Genomic DNA, 19,865 nt, shown 5'->3' on the forward strand with positions numbered 1-19,865 from the left:
TCTACAGTCCCTTCCCATCTCTGCCATGACATTCTAACCTCATACGCTTCTTCCCAGACTGCCCCAGCTCCGACCCGTCCCGAGGATAGATCTAGCATAATAAGACCGAGCTGGGATATCGCACTAGCAACTTCGACTGTCTTCCTCCCCGTTTCCACCCTGCTCTGGTGCCAGATCTGACAAAGCCCTGCATACGCCCACCCAAGCAACCAAGACATGGTCAACAGCGAACAATACACCTGGCCATGATGTGGGGTTAAAGCTTCGCGAGCTGCCGCGGATCCATACAAGGTGCTTGTTTGCACCAACATCGACGATTTAGAACAAAGACGGAAGACCCAAGCTGTACAAGCTGGAGCAGAGTTTCCGCGTATTTTGTCAGCAGCCGAATCAGGTACATTCGACACACCATGGTCGAGCACCATCCCGTCCAGACGAGCGCGGTGTTCCTGCTAGGTGCAGCGCAGCGCCCACTAGTGCCACCACCCTCGCCCCCGTCTCCTCCTACCCCGAATACCACTGTACCGGGCTCGCCTATACAAGAGCTTTGCCTCGAAGACGTCGAGCCCACCAAAGAGCAGAGTGCCGAGTCGTCGCAGCGGCACGAGAGGCTCTCGGGCGCGATACATGTCCTCAACACTGAGGCAACCGCTCTGCGCGCTCTAACGACATTGTACGAGAAAGATGGCCTGATAGGCGCCAGTTTTGGTGCTGCCGTAGAAACAATCACGCGCCATGGGGGCGATCGTGGTAAATTGGTCATCATTGGCGTTGGGAAATCTGGACACATCGGAAAGAAACTGGTGGCTACGTTCAACAGCCTGGGGGTACATGCTACGTATTTGCATCCTACCGAGGCACTTCACGGCGACTTGGGTAAAATCGGAAAGCTTGACACCGTACTCTTCATCACCTTCTCAGGAAAGACGCCGGAGCTATTGGGGCTTCTTCCTCACATCGACGCGGCGCTTCCCACAATTGTTCTCACTTCGCACACCAGACCCGACACGTGCGAGCTGATTAGACAGCGACCATCAATGATTCTCGTCTCGGCGCCTATTCATGAATCGGAAACGGCGTCTTTCGGCGTGTCTGCGCCCACCACGTCGACCACCGTGGCGCTGGCTGTCGGCGATGCGCTGGCCATTGTTGCGGCACAAGAGATCAATGCAAGCGTCTCGAGTGTGTTCCTGAGGAATCATCCCGGCGGCGCAATCGGTGCTTCCATCCAAAAGCCCCGGAAAATCAGCGACATCACTGTTCCGATACGGGACATCCCTCAATGCTGCGCATCCGGCACGCCGGCAGACATACGAGGCGCCGACGTCCTGAAGGTTGCGTACGACTCGCCCACTGGCTGGGTGATCGCAAGCGACCTGATTGTCTCGCCGGGCCGAATCCGGCGGCTCGAGGCGACCGAGTTCGCCTTGCCGCTGAGCGAGCTGCCGGGCCTCGGAATCCACAGGGGAGACTGCATCACCGTGTTGGCCGACACGCGCATCTCCCAGGCGGCGGAGTGGATCAGGGACATGGTATCGTCCACCGAAGAGCAGTGCGACAAGTACTCCGTGTTGGCCGTGGTGGACAAGGATGGTGGTGACGTAATCGGCTTTCTAGAGGCATCTCAGCTCCTGAGCTGGCGGAATTAATTTGGATTGAATAATTGCATTGATTGCATTGTTTGGCGGCGGCGGACCCCTTGGGATACAGCTTTGGAGAGCCTTCCGCCCTTGTGGGCTCGAGGCATTGATTGGTTGAGCTTTAAGGCGTTCCGGTCATGATGCATTCATATGATGGTAGCTTCTATAACGAGGCCAAAACAAATATCGAGACGATCTACGTTCTCCTCTCCCATTCAAACTCTTTGCGCGACACTATATTAGTGACTCTATGCTGCGACATCAAATATACGGGGTTCGGTCCAGGATGCGGACAGGCTGCATACAGTAGGCCACGGGCGGGGGCCAGCCGCCAGATCGACACACTCTGCGGTACTTCGTGCTACATGCATGCCCATACGGACTCAAGTCTATCGGGTGAAAGGTGGGTCAGACGGATAGTTAGCTGAGCATGAGAACCTCGTTCGACTGACAACGACCATATCGACTCTCATCCTATACGCTACGCTCACACCTAGAAGAGATGGGGCGACGGGCATTGGTCCGCCGTCCTTCCGTGCGGATGGGTATCGTTCTATAGATATGGCACTAAATTAAGAACCATAGTTGGTGACATAAAGTGCCGACCACCGACCGTAGCCTTCAAATTGATTCGAATCTGATGTTCGAGTACATGTATCATCACAAGAACCGCACCCGTGGGTCGGCTGAGACGCAAGCCAACTGGCCACTCTCCATCATCATTCCGCGTCCGAGTCTTCTTCCTCCGTGTCCGAGCCATCTTCCGAGGAAGAAGAAGAGGAGCTACTGGAAGTTTCGGCCTCATCCCGTTCTGCAGTGGTAGTCGCGCCCTCCTCGTCATCCGAAGAGCTTTCATCGCTGCTGCTCGAATCCGCGTCCGCGTCCGCGTCCGAGTCCGAGTCCGAGTCCGAGTCCGAGTCCGACGAGCTGCTATCCTCCACCACAGCAGTGCGCGTCTTTCTTGTTCGCTTGGGTACTTTCTGTTGGGAACCATCATTGAGCTTCATACGCTTGTCGCCATCACTGTCCTCTGCAGCTGCGGCTCCTGTCTCTGTGGCAGTGCTTGTATTCGTTGTCGCGGTGGTCGCGGTGCTTTCTTCGCCATCGGATAGCTCCTCGATGACCATCTCAGCACGCATCCGTTTCACCACCCTCCGTTGCATCTCCATATCCGCGGTTCGAAGCACATATTCCGCCTCCTCGAACCGCCGCTTCTCTGGTGCTCGCGCCTCTCGCATGAAGCCCGCGATAACCTCCTCGTACTCCTTCTGCTTCCTCTGCGCCGCCTCTTTCGAAGAATTGGCAAACACCTGGGCCCCTTGTTCCATATCCTCGCTCTTGAGCTGCTGCGCAGATTCCCGCAGGCGGGTCCTGACGTGGCCTTTCAAGTCTCGGATGTACTCATAGAATAGATTGATATCAACGGCCGGAATAGTCGCCCCGTCGGCAAACACGTTCTCGAGGAGCTTGGTCTGATGATTCTTGTTGAACTTCCACTGGTCACGGGCTGTGTGCCACTGCCTCAGATAGTCCACTGAAGGCTGGAGATTGACGTTTGACTGCTTTTTGGCCTGGGGCTTGAGGGGCTTGGGGGCAGTAGCCTTCTTCTGCTTGGTGCTTGCCGGTTTCGCTTTCGTCGCTGTAGGTGTGCCCGAGGAAGTCTGGGCCTCGGAAGCGAAAGAGACGGCCTTGGGCCTCTTGGGAATGTGCGCCGGCGCTGCTGAAGCAGTCGAAGTGTCCGTCCGCAACTTTTTGTTGGAATGATCCGACGCAAGGGCAGCTGAAGGTTTTCTTTTAGCGCCGTTTACAGGCAGGACGGCGGAGGGGGTGTTTGAGTCGCCGTGGCTTTCAGATGACGCAGGTTTGAGAGTGAGGCCCAATCGCTTCCAGGCAGGCACCGAGGACGACATGATGGGAGATTGGACAAACCAAGTCCAGCAATAGCGGGCAGAGGATAATAGATGCGCAGCGCAATGCAAAGGACCGGCAAATATGCAGTGTCCACTGCTCCGTTCCAATGGCGGCGACGTGCAAATCGATGGACGGCTTTGCTGGCTCCAGTAGGGGGATGTTGCTCGGAGACGTGGAGACCGAACTTGCCCAAATCAATGCGAATCAGGGAGACAAACTGAGACAGCCTCAATTGGTCGCCTACAACGGATGGTGCAGTAAGATTGAGCAGGATCGCATAATCTAGACGAATTTGCGCTTGTGGTAGAGGCGTGACGGCTAGTGCAGGATCGTGTGAACTGATCTCAAGTCCAGCATTTACCAATGAATTTTCAAGGCTATTGAGGTCCCATCTATATTTTGAGTTCTTATCGTGAAATCGCGCTCTAATCAATGCCTTATCCATCCAACCTCCAAAACTTTGTGGCGGGGCAGTTTGCAAGCCCAGCTCCTGACCTTAGGTAATAATAGTACGGCATGGGCGTGGCCGGGCCAATGCTTACCTAATGTTCACGAGGGAAGCACGGACCCGAGCTGGGATCCTGGAGGAGGAGGAGGCGGTACATAGAAGTAGGTACCTCTGTTAGGCAAGCTCCAGCACGCGTCCACTGGAGCTCAACCCCCAGTCAGGCGAAGCAAGGCTGAAGTAGCTATCGTCACTCCAAACCACCACCACCTTCCCTTGACGTCGATCGACCATCAAGCACCCACCACGAATCTACGACAGCACTCAGAGCGCTCCCTTTCTTCGTCTTGGAGGATTGCTCTTCAATACAGAACACTCTGCCCAACTATTCAGCATCCGCTCTCCTACGATCCATCACCATGTCGGGTAAGATGCCACCTCAGCTGTCCCATCCCACAATCGCTCCAGCCTATTACAATGCTAACACCCGTCTTGCTATCTAGGCAGCGCAGGTTTCGACCGACACATCACCATCTTCTCCGAGCAGGGTCGATTGTACCAAGTTGGTATGTTCCATGATATCAGCCAATAAAGTCGATCGATCCCACCTGAACCACGATCGAATTCAGTGGTGCCGATTGGCATGCTTGTCACGTCTTGCTGACCTCCCACTTTCGCGCAGAGTATGCCTTCAAAGCAATTACGGCGGCAAACATCATGTCGATAGGCATTCGGGGTAAAGATTGCGCTGTCGTCTTGTCCCAGAAGAAGGTCCCCGTAAGTTGGCTAGATCCAGGCCATCGCCGACCTTCAGCTACGTCGGGATAGGACCGGTTGCTAATACAATTGTCACTCCGCAGGACAAGCTCATTGATCCATCCTCGGTATCGCACATCTTCCAGATCTCTCCATCTGTTGGCTGTGTTATGACCGGCTCTATTGCGGATGCTCGTGCGTTTGCTCAGCGTGCCCAGGGTGAGGCTGCCGAGTTCCGTTACAAGTACGGATACGAGATGCCCTGCGACGTCTTGTCCAAGAGACTGGCCAACATTAGCCAGGTTTACACCCAAAGAGTAAGTAATTGGCAGCTGAACTTTCTTACTCCACCGTACGTCCTCATTGGGACTTAAACTCATGCCCATTTGCAGGCCTACATGAGACCCTACGGTGTGGCGACGACATTGATTTCCCTCGACACTGAATTCGGACCGCAACTGTTCAAGTGCGACCCAGCAGGATATTATGTTGGCTACAAGGGCACGGCGGCAGGACCGAAGCAGCAGGAAGCGCTCAACCACCTCGAGAAGAAGCTCAAGAACAAGGATTGTGCCGAGGGCAACTGGGAGGATGTTGTGGAGATGGCCATCACCACGCTCAGCACGGTCCTCAGCATGGACTTCAAGAAGGGTGAGATTGAGATCGGTATTGTTGGAGGTCCACGAGGCGACGGCAAGGAGGGCACCAACCCCGGATTCAGGACACTCACGGAGGATGAGATTGATGACAGATTACAGGCAATCGCCGAGAAGGATTAGGCGGAAGAGGCGCTGATGGCGTAAGCCCGGTGCAGGTCGGTGCGGCCGACTCAGGCCAGGAACAACGCCGATTTGGCTGACTCTTTTCAGCAACAGCATCGGGAGAGAGGCTCGGGGTCATGGCGGTGGGCCTCCCCCTGCTTCTCCCCTATGTCACTAGTAATCCACGATATCCCAGTAGTTGTGCAATATGGGATTCAATTGTCTGATGAGCAACTGAAATGTGGCGATGTTGAGGTAGCGCACACGATGATCATGCTGATATGCATCGGGGTTTGGAGCTGAAGTGCCGGGTTAATTTCTCACAGCGGTCCTCGATGGCAGCTGCTGAGGGCATGATACGCAGTCTTTGCCAACCTCTGGACTTTTGCAGCTCTGGTCCGGGACCCGAGGTGGATGATTAGGAACTTTGTTGCAGTTGCTAGAGGCACCGAGAACGGCGTGCAACGAATCGACTAAGAGAGTGACGTCAAGAGAGTTAGACAGCATCCAGTTAGACCAAACATTTCTAAGCATGCCCACTCCCATACACATGGCATGTCTCAATATAGGTCCGTGGATGCACGATGCAGATGGCGACGTTGGCTGTGAATCCCTGTCCAGCGTCGTCTACGCGCTTGATGCAGCATGGGGGTGGCAACTAGGGAGATGGAGCCGCCTGAACCGAATCTGACCCAGATTAAGTACATACATACCTCCGTGTAGCTAATTGGTGTCGGTAAAAGTAGCCGTCAGAATCCTACCTACGCGAATGAATATCGGGCATTGGGTGCCTCAATTGCTCAGCTCCAGCTCTGACCCGTAGCCATGGGTCGTTGGTTACAGCAGAACACCCCAAACTGCAGACAGTTCATCTCATCTTCTGTTTTTGATACGACCGAATGCTGCACTAGGAGTCGCCATTCCATGCATGCCAATTCGGAAAGTGCTTTCACAGTATTGATAATAGTATTCTTGATGCTAATTTTTCTTTTCTTTTCTTTTATTCTATTCTTTTTTTTATTGCATACTCACTTATATTGAGATTTGATTTCGTGGCAAATCTATTAATAGTCATGTCGAACTCTTAGGGGGGTGCTTCGGTAGGTGTTGCTGCTAAAACCTGCATGGAGGCTGTGTGTTGGTTACCTCCTGTGACTTGCGGCGATAGCTTCTATGTCCGAAAACGCAGGTTACCGGGTGAAACAGCTTGTCCTTCCAGATGAAGAAGGGGAAGGGGGGAAAAGAAAAGAGAAAAAAACTGTGCAAGTGCCGAGTGACAATGGTTCGCACACACACCGTTGGCTGAGGATGGCGCAGCAATTTGGATGGGCTCCCTTTCAGCTGGACCACACAACTCACGAATGGGACTACTTCGGGGGCAGACGGGTAGGAGATAACTCGTGCATAGGCGGAGTTGGCTGCTGGCCCAATCGCAGGCCGAGTTCGCTTCAGACCGACGACTGGCACGTTTTTGGGCGCAGCTGAATGATCGCCTTAGGGAAGGAACCATGTCAGCATCTTCTTCTTCTTCTTCTTCTTTCCCCCTGTCTCTTCGCTGCTGCTGTTGTCGGGTACGGGTGTTAAAAGAAACATGAAGGCAAGTGCTGGATCTAATTTAATGGATTCCTTTGGAGAGGCAGGTAAAGTATATACATTCAGTAGGTAAGTACTACCTACTCAGTAAATACTTTCCTGTCTATTTTAGTAGTCGCTTCCGTTGGGACTATCTAAGGTACTGCCCTAACCTAGGTACCTTAGGTCAGGTATGTATGCGGTGCGTCAAGTAGTGTCGTATGTATACCTGCCCCTCGTGAACGACCGGGCGGGTGTATTGGATCAACCAGTTGGACACCGGCAGTACAGGGCTTCTTCTTACTCAGTCCGCCGCTCTACCGACCGTCCGGTATGGCCCTGGCCTGCCATCTAGGCTACCCTACCCTAGGCCACCCCCAGCTAAGGCTACCCTAGACTCACTTCGGTTAATTAATTAACACTCACACATGCATGCACCTTTTCCCCCACTGCCCCAACACACGAGAGCGAGAGCCTCTAACCGCCTATACTGTATCCTTCCGGCTCGGCCCTACACTCTCGGAGTCCCTCCCGTGCAAGAGGTGACTCGACTGCACACTGCTGTTGCTGCTGCTGGCCCCCATAAGCGGGTACACTATGCCTACCCAAGACACTATCCAGCATGTTTCGTGTCCCTGCAGCAGCACTGCAGCTGTCGTGAGGCAGGGCAGGTTGGCACTTATACTTGTGCCTGCATGCGGCGCTACCTAGGCTACCCAGGCTACCCAGGCTACCCAGAGATCCGGTATGGATAGATGGGTATGCACAGGGGAGCGAAAGCACGTATTGCTCGAATCGGGAATCATATCTGACCTCTTCAGGCCGGCCAGCGCTGAGATGATGCAACCTGGATCATCCCTACGGACCTGCCAGACGGCCGGTCCATTGGTCGGTCCCTCTCCTGCACGCGATGGGACACGGGAGCTGACGACGAAATGTGTACTTTACCCAGTCCCATTGCCTCAACCCTATGGGGCATCCCACGGGAACTGCTTCTCGCGTGTCGTGAACTACATGATCGGCTAGTCCAAGCCCACCCAGAAAAAGCCTCTACCGTAAGACTCCTTGATCATGGACAGTAGAATCGTCTATACAAAAGACCCGTGGCGCCGCCGCTTCTTCAACCGTTGGGATAGACCAGCTTCTTTGATATCGCCAAACGCTCCCCTAATCATTGTATGCAGCCTCGCAGCTCGTCACCCCATTCGCTCAACACCAAAAACCCCATTGCACTGTTGCTCGGTCTACTTTGACAGCTGGACAGACAACAACATCCCCTAATCACTGCGCGACCTCCCCCCCTAAACCATCATTGGCATCGCCGGCAGTTGGTTTGACTGATCCGGAAGCACCATCCCCTTCTTTCCACAAAACCAGAACCACGACAGTGAAACCCAAAATGGACGGATGTAAGTGCTGTGTACCAAGACTCCCGCCGCCGTTGCCCAATTTGGGGCTGGACAAGCGCCACCGGGTATGGGCATCTTCCTAACGACCGTGGCCACAGTCAACGAGTACCGGACAGCGCGTGTTGCCGAAGTGCTTTCCGACTTCAGAACCCTGCAATACTACATCGCAGCAGCGCCGACAGACCCCGTGGAAACGGAAGACTACCACCTCGATGGGTATGCTGCGCTTCGGCAGTGTGCACTGGACGGCCAGCACATCCTCAACTGCGCCGCGGATACCTCGGTACCGCAGACTTCTGGCGGCGAAGAAGAGCAGCGGAAAGCGGAACTGAAACAGTGCGTCCAATCCAACATCGCATAAGGGGCGTATGTCTTCTACTTCGGACCATGACTGACTGCGAGAACCCACGTTAGAGTTTTACTCGATGCCTACGCCCGCCGCCACGAAGCCCAGAAGATCTATCTTCGTCAAGCAGCAGCACAAGGATGGATCCAGAACCGGGGGCAGGTTCTTCAAGGAGGCCGGCCGAGCTCGTCGAACCGGCGGCAACTACGAGCCTGCGATGAGCAGTTGCGAAATGTGCGACACCCCCCCCCTCCTCTCCATCATTGTCCCCCGTATTAGTCCTGCCAAGCCTCCCTTCCCTCGACTAGTATCGGTGTGGATCTTGTCAAGGGATACTACAGAAATAGAACCACTAACTTATCCTGATGACCTCCCTTCTAGGAGCTGGCTCAAATAACAGACGAGATGATCTACAATGAACTGCAAGTCTCCGACATTTCCTTGGGCCGCTGGACGGCCGAAGACCCGAGTGTGCGAGCAGTGCAGCGCTGGAGACGCTCGCGTCCTCGAACGACTTGAGGAGGCCGAGGCTCTCCTCTAGTCAACGACCAGAATAATTGTGGCCTGGAACACCACGTACGCACCTACATAGCCAAAAGTTTATTGAGTGGATGAACTCCTGGTCGAGCTGGCCCTCCAACCACAACAACACGAACAACGAACAGCACGAAAAGAACAGCACGAAAAGAACAGCACGAAAAGAACAGCACGAAAAGAACAGCACGAAAAGAACAGCACGAAAAGAACAGCACGAAAAGAACAGCACGAAAAGAACAGCACGAAAAGAACAGCACGAAAAGAATAACACGAAAAGAATAACCCTACCCCCATATTATCCTGTATGATACCATCAAGCCAGCGAGCGGCATGTCGATCGGCACATGCCATTTCTTCCTTCCTTCTTTCCTCCATTTCTTTCTTCATTTCTTTCTTTACTTTCAATAATATCTTCTTATACTTCGCTAGAGACGTCGATTGGCAAAAACCTGGGGCGCTCAGGTACGCCTTTCCGACTTTCCTTGGTTATGGGTTCTGTTTCGGGACGACCTGGGGTGTCTAGGTAGGCTGGGCCATACCAGCACCAATGGTAGTGTATGAACTTGATCTAAAGGGGAGCCTTGGAGGCAGATAGGCAGACTGACGGGGAAAAATGAGGATCGGACCTGCCTGGAGCAGAGGAAGGCCACTTTCATGTCACTCTACAATTTCAAAATACATGGTACACAGCGGCACAGCCGCTGGCGACCTTTGGCCGCTATTGTCACATACTAGACGGCAAAGCGGTCAAAATAGAAGCTGCCAAACTCCCTACTTCCACTCCTGCCCTCTGTCTCTGTCTTCCTTCCTTTCTTCTCGTCTGGAATGTCTCTCTCGGAGCGTCGTGTCCTTGGTTAGCCCCAACCGATAGCGTCAAGGTCCAATGAGGGTGACTATCATGAATCGTTCAACTATCGTGACCGACCCCGGATCCGGCTAAAAGATGACGGGCCTTGGCCGGTAGGAAGCATAGACCCTCTTGCTGTCTAGGCCAGTTCGTGCCTAGGCACTATACGTCATCCACCTACAACTGTAGAAAGGATAAATGTGCAACTCCTTAGTTCAGAAGCTAGGAAAACGTGACTAGGGAGGAGGAGCAACGGATTGCGGGAACACATTTCTTTCAGCTGGCATTGCTAGTTCGAATCGCCTTTGCTGCACAAAAACAAACTGCCAGACCGGTACTTAGACTTGGCTGCAGAAACACTGCCCTAGAGAAATACATTACGAAGGAGAGGGGGCTGGTAGTAGGATGTACCTCCGTACTATATCATAGCCCCTTCTTTTCTATCAGACTTAACGCTAGAATGACGACTATCGAAATGGGGCTGCGTGGGGGGCCCTAGAAGCCTCGCTACGGGGAATTGGAACCACCTCAAGAGAAAAAGGAAGAGCAACCGAAAAAGAAGTGAGAGGGAGGGGGACGAGAGGCCTTCGTTGAACTAAGAAAACCCTGGTGACTCGGGACTGACTCGGACCTCATACGAGCTTTCAAATATTTTTTCTTTTTCTTTTTTTCCTTTTTTTGGGGGGGTATTGTTCATTTGAAGGGCCGTAGAGCCTGGAGCAACATGAGTTGCAGCAGATGATTCGGAACCAAAGCCGGTTGGCCAATCGCGGACTGCAATCCAGTTATCATTAGAGAGCCCTCATACCGGTTTGCTTGATGGACCTAGCTTCTGGAATCGACCCTGCCTCGCCTGTTGGCTGCTGCGTTGGGAAGAAAGTAGTCGCCCGGTCTCCTCAAAGGTGCTGCAGTAAGGAGCAAGGTCCAGGAGGGCGGCAGCCATGTCACTTCCCGCCTTTTTCTTCCTTTTCCTCGGCGATCGGCAGAGACTGTGAGACCTGACTAGCGGGAGGCCCAAATTGACAACGAAATTATCGAATATGTATGTATGTGATTATAACGGCATCTAACTGGCTGCCAGTGGAGTAAACAAAGCTCTGTGCAGCCAAGTGTTGGTGGCTTGGCCATAGCCAGATACGCGCGCGGCTCTCCTGAACCCTTTCAAGATCGCCAAGGCTACGCCATCCCGGCACAAGGCTACTCGCATTGCTTCTTTTGCAGAGTGTGGCCTTGGCCTTTCCCCCAGGGGCGCGGGTGGGTTGACTGCCCTTCTACAGGGCGCTCTCCCCAAAATCGTCTCGAGGAAAATGGCCTTCCTCTGTTCCTCTGTAGGTTTGCCTGGTCCCCCTTTTCCCACGTAGCAAGGTGCCTTCAGTAGCAAAGATTGACCTTCGAACACAGCTGATGCCGTCGTACAGTTGGGACATCTGGCTGGCGTACGCGTGCGGTCTGAACTTGGTAAGATTGTGTGGTCCGTAGATCCCGACTTCCATCAAGCACAACTGTGGGGGCGCACAGCCAACGCGCCAGATCTTGAGCGTCTCCTATGGTGACAACGATGTCTTTCTGGTGGGATATTGGCCACCATTGACCGAGGATATATCTGGCTCCCTGATAGTATCGCTGATAGGTTCGTACAGGGGCTGGCTGCAACTACGCCAATATCCATCCGCTTCCCAGCCCAGCATGTAGAGCGAGACGTTTTACCGCTGCATGCCGAACCTCTTGAAGGCGCGGTCCACGGGGTTAGGTGTGTGTAATGCAGCATCTTGACGAGGCACTCCGCATGCAGCACAAGGCTGACGTCTTCAAGGCTATTCGTATCGTGACGTGCGAGTCTCAGGGCTTCGAAGAGTTGCCCATACGTATGCCTGCAAATGGGGGGTCGTCTAGGTTCGCTCTGAAGATCAGCTCGCCTGCGTCATCGGGTGTCAATATGCTACGACCTGGTAGCCAGCGTAGGGCGAGGCCTATGCTCTCATATCCGGAGCTGCGATCTCATGCTCATTGATCCCGACAAACATGCATAAGTGGGACAAGGCGAATTCAAGGACGACTTGTCTGTCCCTAGGACAACATGGTTATGAGTGCGAGAATGCCCAGACCTGGTCTCGCTGTTGATCATACCACTGGGGCAAAAGCCGATGCACCGACATTGACCAAGATGGCATGTCGGTAATTGTCTTGTCAGAATCAACTTCTCGCGGAGCAAAATCACATGTTACCTTGGGAGATTTCTTCTCCCCGATATTGGGGTATTCATTTCGCAACGGTTGCCACGGGTTAAGAGGCAATGACTCTGTGAATCCGAGCCTCTGCTCGCGTCAGGGGGACGCTTTTGCCAAGGATGGGTGCCGGAGTAGACGTTGATCCAGGAGACCTCTCGCGATATAGCGAATTGAGATAGAGTTTGGGACTTGAGGGTAGGTTTGGTTCGTCGGTATCTCCCCGGGCCTACGAGAGTGAATGCCGAGGACGAGGCGGACTAGTTGAACGGGGAATGGGCCGGATGGCGGGTGCTTCACCCACCATTCGCTCTTATCAGAGTTCAAGATGAAGATATAGCGGGTCGCAGTGGACTGCGTGGCCGCTTGCTTATACGATAAAGTATTAGATAAGATAGATCTATAGGATGAGATGGAGGTTATGTATTATACGAAACGAATGGAGATGGCCGCCGACGCTTCTTCCATGACGCCATGGCCGAGGCAATACAAGACCTGGAACCTGCCGTCCCTAGCGGGCGTGGTGGATCTGGACCTTCAGTGCTAACATTCCAGCCTTTCCTCAATGTTGGTACTGACTTTAGGTATGCCCCGTCCATCAGTGGCAGTTGTCCTTCGGTAAGTGTAAACGGTAGGCCTTGCCTGATGCTGCGCACCTCGTCGCCACACCATCAAACGTAAAAACATCGCGTGTACGTAGGCCATGACGATTGAGGGTTTGATAGATCATCGACTGGCGATTGCTGCCTGGGGACCTGAAGACTTGGGGGGCCTGAAGACCTGGAGAGGGCCTAGAGAGCTGGCGGTGGTCAACTGGTAGGTAGTGGTGGATTCTTACCTAAATCGATCAATTGATGTAACGACGGAGGCAGCGGATAAGCCGGTGGAGGTCTCCACTTGCCTCTTCCATGGCGCGGACCCCATCTCCAACTCAACCTCTTCTCGGCAGTCTGTGATTCTCCTGTCTTCGTATATAAATATGTTTATGGTTGACTCGTGTCCCACGCGATCCCAGTAAACACCAGTCGTCGTTTCTTCTTGTTTGTCCTAGCCGCAGTTGCCCACAGCCAATGATGCCGCCCTCTAGAGATGCTCAGGCCGACGCCACGCAGCCCCTGCTTGCAGGCCCGCGCGAGCACGCCAGCGAGAACAACAACAACAACAGCAGCAGCAGCAGCGAGAGGGGTCTCCGTGTTGACCCCAAACCCACCCGCGGCGCCTTCACCCCCAACCTTGGCGCCAAGGAGGCCTTTGCCATTGTCGTCAGTATCGTGATTGGAAGCGGCGTCTTCACCTCGCCCGGTGTCATTGATACCAATTCGCCCTCGCCCGCCGTGGCGCTGCTCGCATGGATCGCCGCCGGAGTCTTGGCGTGAGTGCAGTCTCTTCTCCTTGGCCCGCTTGGCCCCATCGTTGCTAACACTCAAAAATACAGCTGGACCGGCGCCATGACCATGGCCGAGCTGGGCACGGCCATCCCAGGCGAAGGAGGTGTCCAGCCTTACCTTCAGTACATGTTCGGCGAGGTCTATGGCTTCCTGGCCGGCTGGACCTGGATTGTCGCCGGCATGCCCGCGACGCTTGCTATCCTGAGCATCGTCTTCGTCGAGAGCATCTACTCGGCCATCGGCGTCACGGACCAAGCTGAGACGCTGGGGCACAAGCTGCTCGCCATCTCCATCTTGGTTGTCATCAACGTGGCCAACTCCATCAGCACCAAGGCCAGCACACGACTGAACAACTTCTTCGTCTTCATCAAATTTGTCGCCATAGCATGCATCGTCGGCGCTGGCATCGCCGTCGTGGCAATCCATTTGGCTGACAAAGACAAGGATGTCGGCGGTGGCGATTGGTACTCCAAGTCGTGGTTTGCCTACCGAACCACCGTGGCCCCTGATGGTAGCACAGTCCCTTGGGATGACCTGTCGTCATGGGAGATCCTCGGCCATTTCTCCGCTGCTCTGTACGGTGCTCTGTGGGCGTATTGTGGATGGGACAAGGCCATCTACGTATCGGCCGAGCTGTCGTCGCCTGCTCGCCAGCTGCCTCTCGCGATTAACACGGCCATCCCGACCATCATCGGTTGCTTCATTGCGGCCAATGCGGCCTACTACATCTTGCTTCCCTGGAGCGTTGTGTCTTCTACAGATAGTGTAGCAGTGGTAAGTTTGCCTGTGGGATGGCGGTCCGAGTGAAGAGGTACTAACCTTGAATTAATAGACTGCAGTCGGTCGACTGCTTGGCCCGGCGGCTGGCACCGTAGCGGCCGTTTTGATCTGCCTTGTTGTGGCTGGATCCCTCCTGGGTAACGCATTCGTTTCTGGTAGAATGACCGTAGCTGCATCGAGGAAGGGCTGGTTCCCTCGCTGCTTCTCCATGCTCGGATCCGTTGGCCTCCGGCCCAAGGAGACGGTGGACCCCAGCTCGTCGGACGCACCTCTGAACGCCACGATCCTGTCCACGATTCTCACGTCTCTGTACATTCTCTTTGGTAACTTCCGGGACCTTCTCACCTTTGCCGGCCTTGGAGACAACTCCTGGTTCTTCTTGACCGTACTCGGCGCCATCCTCCTCCGTTTCCGCGAGCCTGATCTGCACAGGCCGTACAAGCCCTACATGATTGTCCCTATTATTTTCTGTATCGTAAGTGGCTTTGTCGTCATTCGCGGCGCCATCTTCGCCCCCTTCCTGGCCATGGTTGAGGTCATGGTTTGGGTTATTGGCTTTGGCTTCTACCGGCTGCAGAAATCCCGCAACGCTCATTAATTGCGTGCTTCTCCGTGACTGAAGGGGCTACCCTGGCACTTCTTGTTTCATAAGATCTGTTCTTGGGTCTACATAACTAGCCATAGAAATCACAGTCCTCTTCCTTGCTACCATAAATTGTTTTACCTAGCTCAGAGTTTCCTGGCCTACTACCATTTTGGGCTCTCATCCGATAAGTTACGAAAAGATGCATGTCAAAAACCTTCCCGGCTCCGAATGAATATGGAGGCATCTTCACCCCGAGTGATTTGCTAACCGCGATCCGAAGCCCCGCGGGCTTCTGTTGGACTAGTCACACGCAACGTGCCCCTTTAGCCTGCACAATGGGGTTATGAGCTGGGGCGAAGTAGGCTCTTTTACATATTGGCCGCCTCCGGTGAACGTACGTACGCCAAGAAGCTCCTCAACGCCTAGCCGGGGACGACATTTGGCACAAGGTAGGGATGGAACAGATCCAGGCGGGGCCAGCTGTAGTAAAAATAAGCGAGAGGGCTACAGGATGTATGTGCGCCTCATCTTGGTAGCGGACAGATGCAGAGCAGACGCGACAGTTGTCCGGTTGTCCGGTTCTGTAGTTTATCGTTGTCTCCTTTTCCTACGAGCCCATCCATCTGGTCGTGCAGAAGGATCGGCCAAAAGCCGGGTTGTGCGCCCCTGCTGCGAGATTGATACGTCACATTGGAATCCATCGGAAGCGGGTCCTTTTTAGGAAGCTTCCCTCTTCTCCTGCAGGGCGAAGAACTGGAGATTGCCAGGCTTTTGATGGATGGTTAGTATTGATAATATACAATAACACACGACGTAAGGGCAGACATTGGCTTACTTCATTTACATAACCTGAGGCCGGCATCTGACGGGCCATGTTGAAACGCCAACCAACCACCGACTACAGAGCCTGCTAGCCGTTGCCGCTCGCTTCTGCTCCTTCTGTATTCATTCCCACCATCCGTCCTTGGTGCCGGGTTGGATGGAAACCCCTGCGTGATGGGGTTTTATGGAGCACGAACAATCCCTGGTAACATTACGATGCGACCATCTCTGCGAGCGCCCCAAAAAAATGATCGACCCTTTCGACACTTTTCACTGGCATTCGGGGAGTTAAACCCGAGAGATGCTCGGCACGCCAATTCCATTGGATTATTGATGGGGATGGGGATGGGGACTGCAAGAAGACCCCGTGGACATACTCGGCATAAAGACCCGGCGACTGCTTCGAAAGAAAGGAAGGAAAACCCCCCCCGGTCCATCATCTCTACCTGACTTGTAGCGTTTACCGTCCCCAAAGATGCGTTTCTACCGCTTCACGGTCTACCTCACAGCCGCCACCGCCGGCGCCGGTGCCGCTCCCGTTATTGAGGCCCGCAATGTCATCGGCCACGATGCCGTCGTTGGTTTCCCCGAGACCGTCCCCAGTGGTGGTGCCCTTGGCGATGCCTGGTAAAAAGAAAACACCTTCTGACAACCCTGCCTGTCCTGTCACTAACGAATCGTTTGCAGTAAGAATTCCCGTCTTTGCTCTCTCGCCCTTTCTCGTGTGGCCGAGACACGCCGTCGCCTGCATGGATAGAAAATCATGCACGCGCATCGACTTCCAGCAGAATCCAAATGTTGACTTCTGAAAACAGACATGAAATTCAAGCCTTGGTTGCTGGTAGAGAATGGCTGCGATCCGTATCCCGCCGTGGACGCTTCTGGAAATACCAGGTATGTGATTTACCTCTTGTCAAAATAAGGAAATAACCAAAGAAGGCCGTTTCAAGACCGTGTTTCTAACAGATCTGCAATATCCAGTGGCGGCCTCAACCCGTCCGGCGGTTCCAGCTCGCAATGCGATAACAGCCCCGGACAAGTCTACGCCCGCGGGGCCGAGTACGGTTCCCGCTTCGGCATCATGTACTCTTGGTAAGTCATCGTTGTGACTGGCACGCTACTCTGTCCATGTCCCCCCCTCCTGGTGCTGACTCACGGGCCATGACAGGTACATGCCCAAGGACTCCCCCTCGACCGGCCTGGGCCACCGTCACGATTGGGAGGGCGTCGTGGTCTGGATCGACCACCCCAGAACCACCGCCAACCCCCAGGTTCTGGGCGTGTCGACTTCGGGCCACGGGGACTGGACCACCGTCACCGGCAGCGCCATGCCGCTGGACGGGGGCGCCCGCCCCAAGATCCGCTACTTCAGCGCCTGGCCCGTAAACCACCAGCTCGGCACCACCGACAAACGGGGCGGGGAGCAGCCCCTGGTCGCTTGGGAGAGCCTGACCGGGGCCGCCCGCGACGCGCTCCAGAACACCGACTTTGGCAGTGCCAATGTGCCTTTCAAGGATCCCAATTTCATGGACAATCTAAAGGGTGCATCGTTCTGATTTCCGCTTTCGAGACCGGAACGGTTGTTTGGACAGAGTTCTCACATGTTGCCATATAATGTTTTGTGTACGCCTCAGGTCTCGGAAGACCTTGAGACAAACGATACGATATTTAATTTATATAAGATACAAGGCTGATATATATACATGGAAAACATCTGGCCGCCTTGATACGGAATTGCCTCCTGCAGCCCAGCCCGGCTTGGCTGAGTCGCGGTTCATGGTCAGCGCACATGCTCCTCCTCCTCCTGCCAATACCCTTATACGGTGTCGATCCTCGTATCGGCCGTCTTGTTGTTGTTGTCGTCCGAGACGCTGTCGATGTGGTCCGTGACGGGATCGCTGCCCTTCTCCGAGGTCTCGACTTCGTCGCGCTGCTCGCGCGTGACGTATCCCGGCGGCACCCACTTGTGCGAGGCCCACGGCTTCAGGTTCTCCGTGCTGTACATGAGGTCGACGTGCTCCAGGCTCAGCGCCCGCGACTCGAACAGGAAAAACCAGACGAGCAGCGCGGCCGCGATGTTGGTGCCGACGAAGACGAAGCCATAGGCGTACGAAATGCCGCTGGTGGCCAGAGGGGTCAGGAAGGAGATCATGACTGGAAGAGGGCGTCTTAGTTAGCTACGGTTCCTTATATCCAAATAGGACATGGCCATGGACGTCTTTTTCATCGTCAGGGGAGGAGAGGAGTAATACTTACAATTTCCAAGCCAGTTTCCAGCAGTCGCGAAAGAAGCCTGCTTAGCCCGCGTTCGGACTGGGAAGCTTTCGCCAATGACGACCCAGGCCATAGGTCCCCAAGTACTATTGGTGCATGTTAGGAAACAGTTGAGTATGTTCGTGGACGGGGGAAGAACTTACCCTGCAAAGGAGGCGATGTACATGCAAGCCGAGACAATCATGACAATACCGGAAACCTTGTTTGCCTCCGGGGGCAGGGCAGTGCCGATAGCGGCGAAGATCAACAGCCATGCAGCTTGCCAGAGGGCGCCCAGGAAAAGAGGCCAGCGGCGACCGTACTTCTCGACAACGTACAAACCATAGAAGGTCATGACCACGTTCACAGCACCAAGGATGAGCTGTGTCTGGATGGGGTCGGCAATGCCCGCACTCTTGAAGATGGTGGCGCCATAGTAGAAGAAGTAGTTGACGCCTTGAAACATGGTTGATCAGCCTCTCGTCACAGATTCGATGTACTGGCTGGGGGGGGCAGGAGGGTGGACGCTTACCTGTCCATTGTTGAAGAAACTGAATGAGGAATCCCAGCACGGTACGGTAGAGGATCTTGGGGAGACCGGAGGACCCTGTGAAGCATTCTGCCCAGGTTCCTTTGCCTGTGCGAGACTCTTTCTCGATGACATCGTACATCTCCTTCAGGTCGTTTTCTACAAACTGGTTGTTGGGGTCGTCCTTGACGCCGCGAAGCCTAGCCATGGCAATACGGGCACCATCCCAGTCATTCCGGCTGGCAAGCCAGCGCGGGGATTCGGGGACGAGCAACACCCCCAAGCCGAGGGGGATGGAGAAGAGGATACCCAGGCCGATGACGATGCGCCACGAAGCCTCCGACTCCTGGATGTTGCGCACACCGTAGTTGATGATGTTGGAAATCAGGATACCGATGGTAATCATCAGCTGGTAGGAGGCGACGACAGCTCCACGGATCTCTTTAGGGGAACATTCCGACTGGAACATGGGGACGCCGATGGAGAGGTTGCCAACGCCCAGACCGCCGACGAACCGACCCATCATCATATGAACCCAGCTGTCCATGGCTGTGATCTGGATAATGTTGCCGATGATGTAGATGCAGACGCCGAAGCTCAAGCTTCTTCTTCGACCCCACCAGTCAGCCGTGCTGTATTGAGGTTAGTATGGAGTGCAAGGTCGCGAGGTCTGGACACTGCCGGGACGACTTACTATGCGCCGGACAGGGCACCGATCAGAGTTCCTATGCTCATCAGAGAAACTAGGAGCGACTGGATGATAGGGACCCAGCCCATGGTGCCATCGGCCTGCCGTTGGCCGAAGCGGTTGATGAAGTCTGTGAACAACAGCATGCCCGAAATCTGACCAGTGTCGTAGCCGAAGAGGAAACCTCCCAGGGAGGTTACGGCTCCCAGGAAGATGGCCTCGACACCACAGTCGGCGCCATTGATGCGGATAGATCTGCAAAATGCGTCAGTAACAGTGCTGAGGCGAGGGTGCAGTATGCTATGGTAGTCTTTTCGCGTACTTCTTGCCAAGCATGTTGCCGCACTCAGGTCGATCTCATTGGTTCTCT

The 19,865-nt window shown here is 54.4% G+C and overlaps 7 protein-coding genes across 7 annotated transcripts; 5 read left to right on the forward strand and 2 right to left on the reverse strand.

Moving 5' to 3' along the window:
* Nucleotides 1-410: 410 nt before the first annotated feature.
* Nucleotides 411-1,649, forward strand: PG986_007370 (uncharacterized protein; the record flags this gene model as incomplete). The annotated part of the gene is made up of 1 exon (XM_066843592.1): nt 411-1,649. One exon carries the CDS (start codon nt 411-413, stop codon nt 1,647-1,649), a length of 1,239 nt encoding a protein of 412 aa, XP_066699704.1.
* A 710-nt stretch (nt 1,650-2,359) lies between these two features.
* On the reverse strand, nt 2,360-3,550 carry PG986_007371 (proteasome subunit alpha type 6; the record flags this gene model as incomplete). Its single annotated transcript, XM_066843593.1, has 1 exon — nt 2,360-3,550. One exon carries the CDS (start codon nt 3,548-3,550, stop codon nt 2,360-2,362), a length of 1,191 nt encoding a protein of 396 aa, XP_066699705.1.
* An 865-nt stretch (nt 3,551-4,415) lies between these two features.
* Nucleotides 4,416-5,531, forward strand: PG986_007372 (proteasome subunit alpha type 6 protein; the record flags this gene model as incomplete). Its single annotated transcript, XM_066843594.1, has 5 exons — nt 4,416-4,422; nt 4,500-4,562; nt 4,679-4,773; nt 4,857-5,069; nt 5,145-5,531. 5 exons carry the CDS (start codon nt 4,416-4,418, stop codon nt 5,529-5,531), a joined length of 765 nt encoding a protein of 254 aa, XP_066699706.1.
* Nucleotides 5,532-8,484: 2,953 nt separating this feature from the next.
* On the forward strand, nt 8,485-9,359 carry PG986_007373 (uncharacterized protein; the record flags this gene model as incomplete). The annotated part of the gene is made up of 4 exons (XM_066843595.1): nt 8,485-8,494; nt 8,593-8,830; nt 8,909-9,074; nt 9,222-9,359. 4 exons carry the CDS (start codon nt 8,485-8,487, stop codon nt 9,357-9,359), a joined length of 552 nt encoding a protein of 183 aa, XP_066699707.1.
* Nucleotides 9,360-13,519: 4,160 nt separating this feature from the next.
* Nucleotides 13,520-15,215, forward strand: PG986_007374 (uncharacterized protein; the record flags this gene model as incomplete). Its single annotated transcript, XM_066843596.1, has 3 exons — nt 13,520-13,821; nt 13,885-14,611; nt 14,670-15,215. The coding sequence occupies 3 exons, from the start codon at nt 13,520-13,522 to the stop codon at nt 15,213-15,215; spliced, it is 1,575 nt and encodes a 524-aa protein (XP_066699708.1).
* A 1,285-nt stretch (nt 15,216-16,500) lies between these two features.
* PG986_007375 (uncharacterized protein) lies at nt 16,501-17,581 on the forward strand (the record flags this gene model as incomplete). Its single annotated transcript, XM_066843597.1, has 4 exons — nt 16,501-16,633; nt 16,841-16,919; nt 16,992-17,117; nt 17,194-17,581. 4 exons carry the CDS (start codon nt 16,501-16,503, stop codon nt 17,579-17,581), a joined length of 726 nt encoding a protein of 241 aa, XP_066699709.1.
* Nucleotides 17,582-17,841: 260 nt separating this feature from the next.
* On the reverse strand, nt 17,842-19,831 carry PG986_007376 (uncharacterized protein; the record flags this gene model as incomplete). The annotated part of the gene is made up of 6 exons (XM_066843598.1): nt 17,842-18,179; nt 18,282-18,385; nt 18,443-18,734; nt 18,811-19,439; nt 19,502-19,750; nt 19,818-19,831. The coding sequence occupies 6 exons, from the start codon at nt 19,829-19,831 to the stop codon at nt 17,842-17,844; spliced, it is 1,626 nt and encodes a 541-aa protein (XP_066699710.1).
* Nucleotides 19,832-19,865: the final 34 nt, after the last annotated feature.

Source organism: Apiospora aurea (genome assembly GCF_038362705.1).
Source record: "Apiospora aurea strain CBS 24483 chromosome Unknown utg000005l_segment0_segment0, whole genome shotgun sequence".
NCBI classification, from domain to species: domain Eukaryota; kingdom Fungi; phylum Ascomycota; class Sordariomycetes; order Amphisphaeriales; family Apiosporaceae; genus Apiospora; species Apiospora aurea.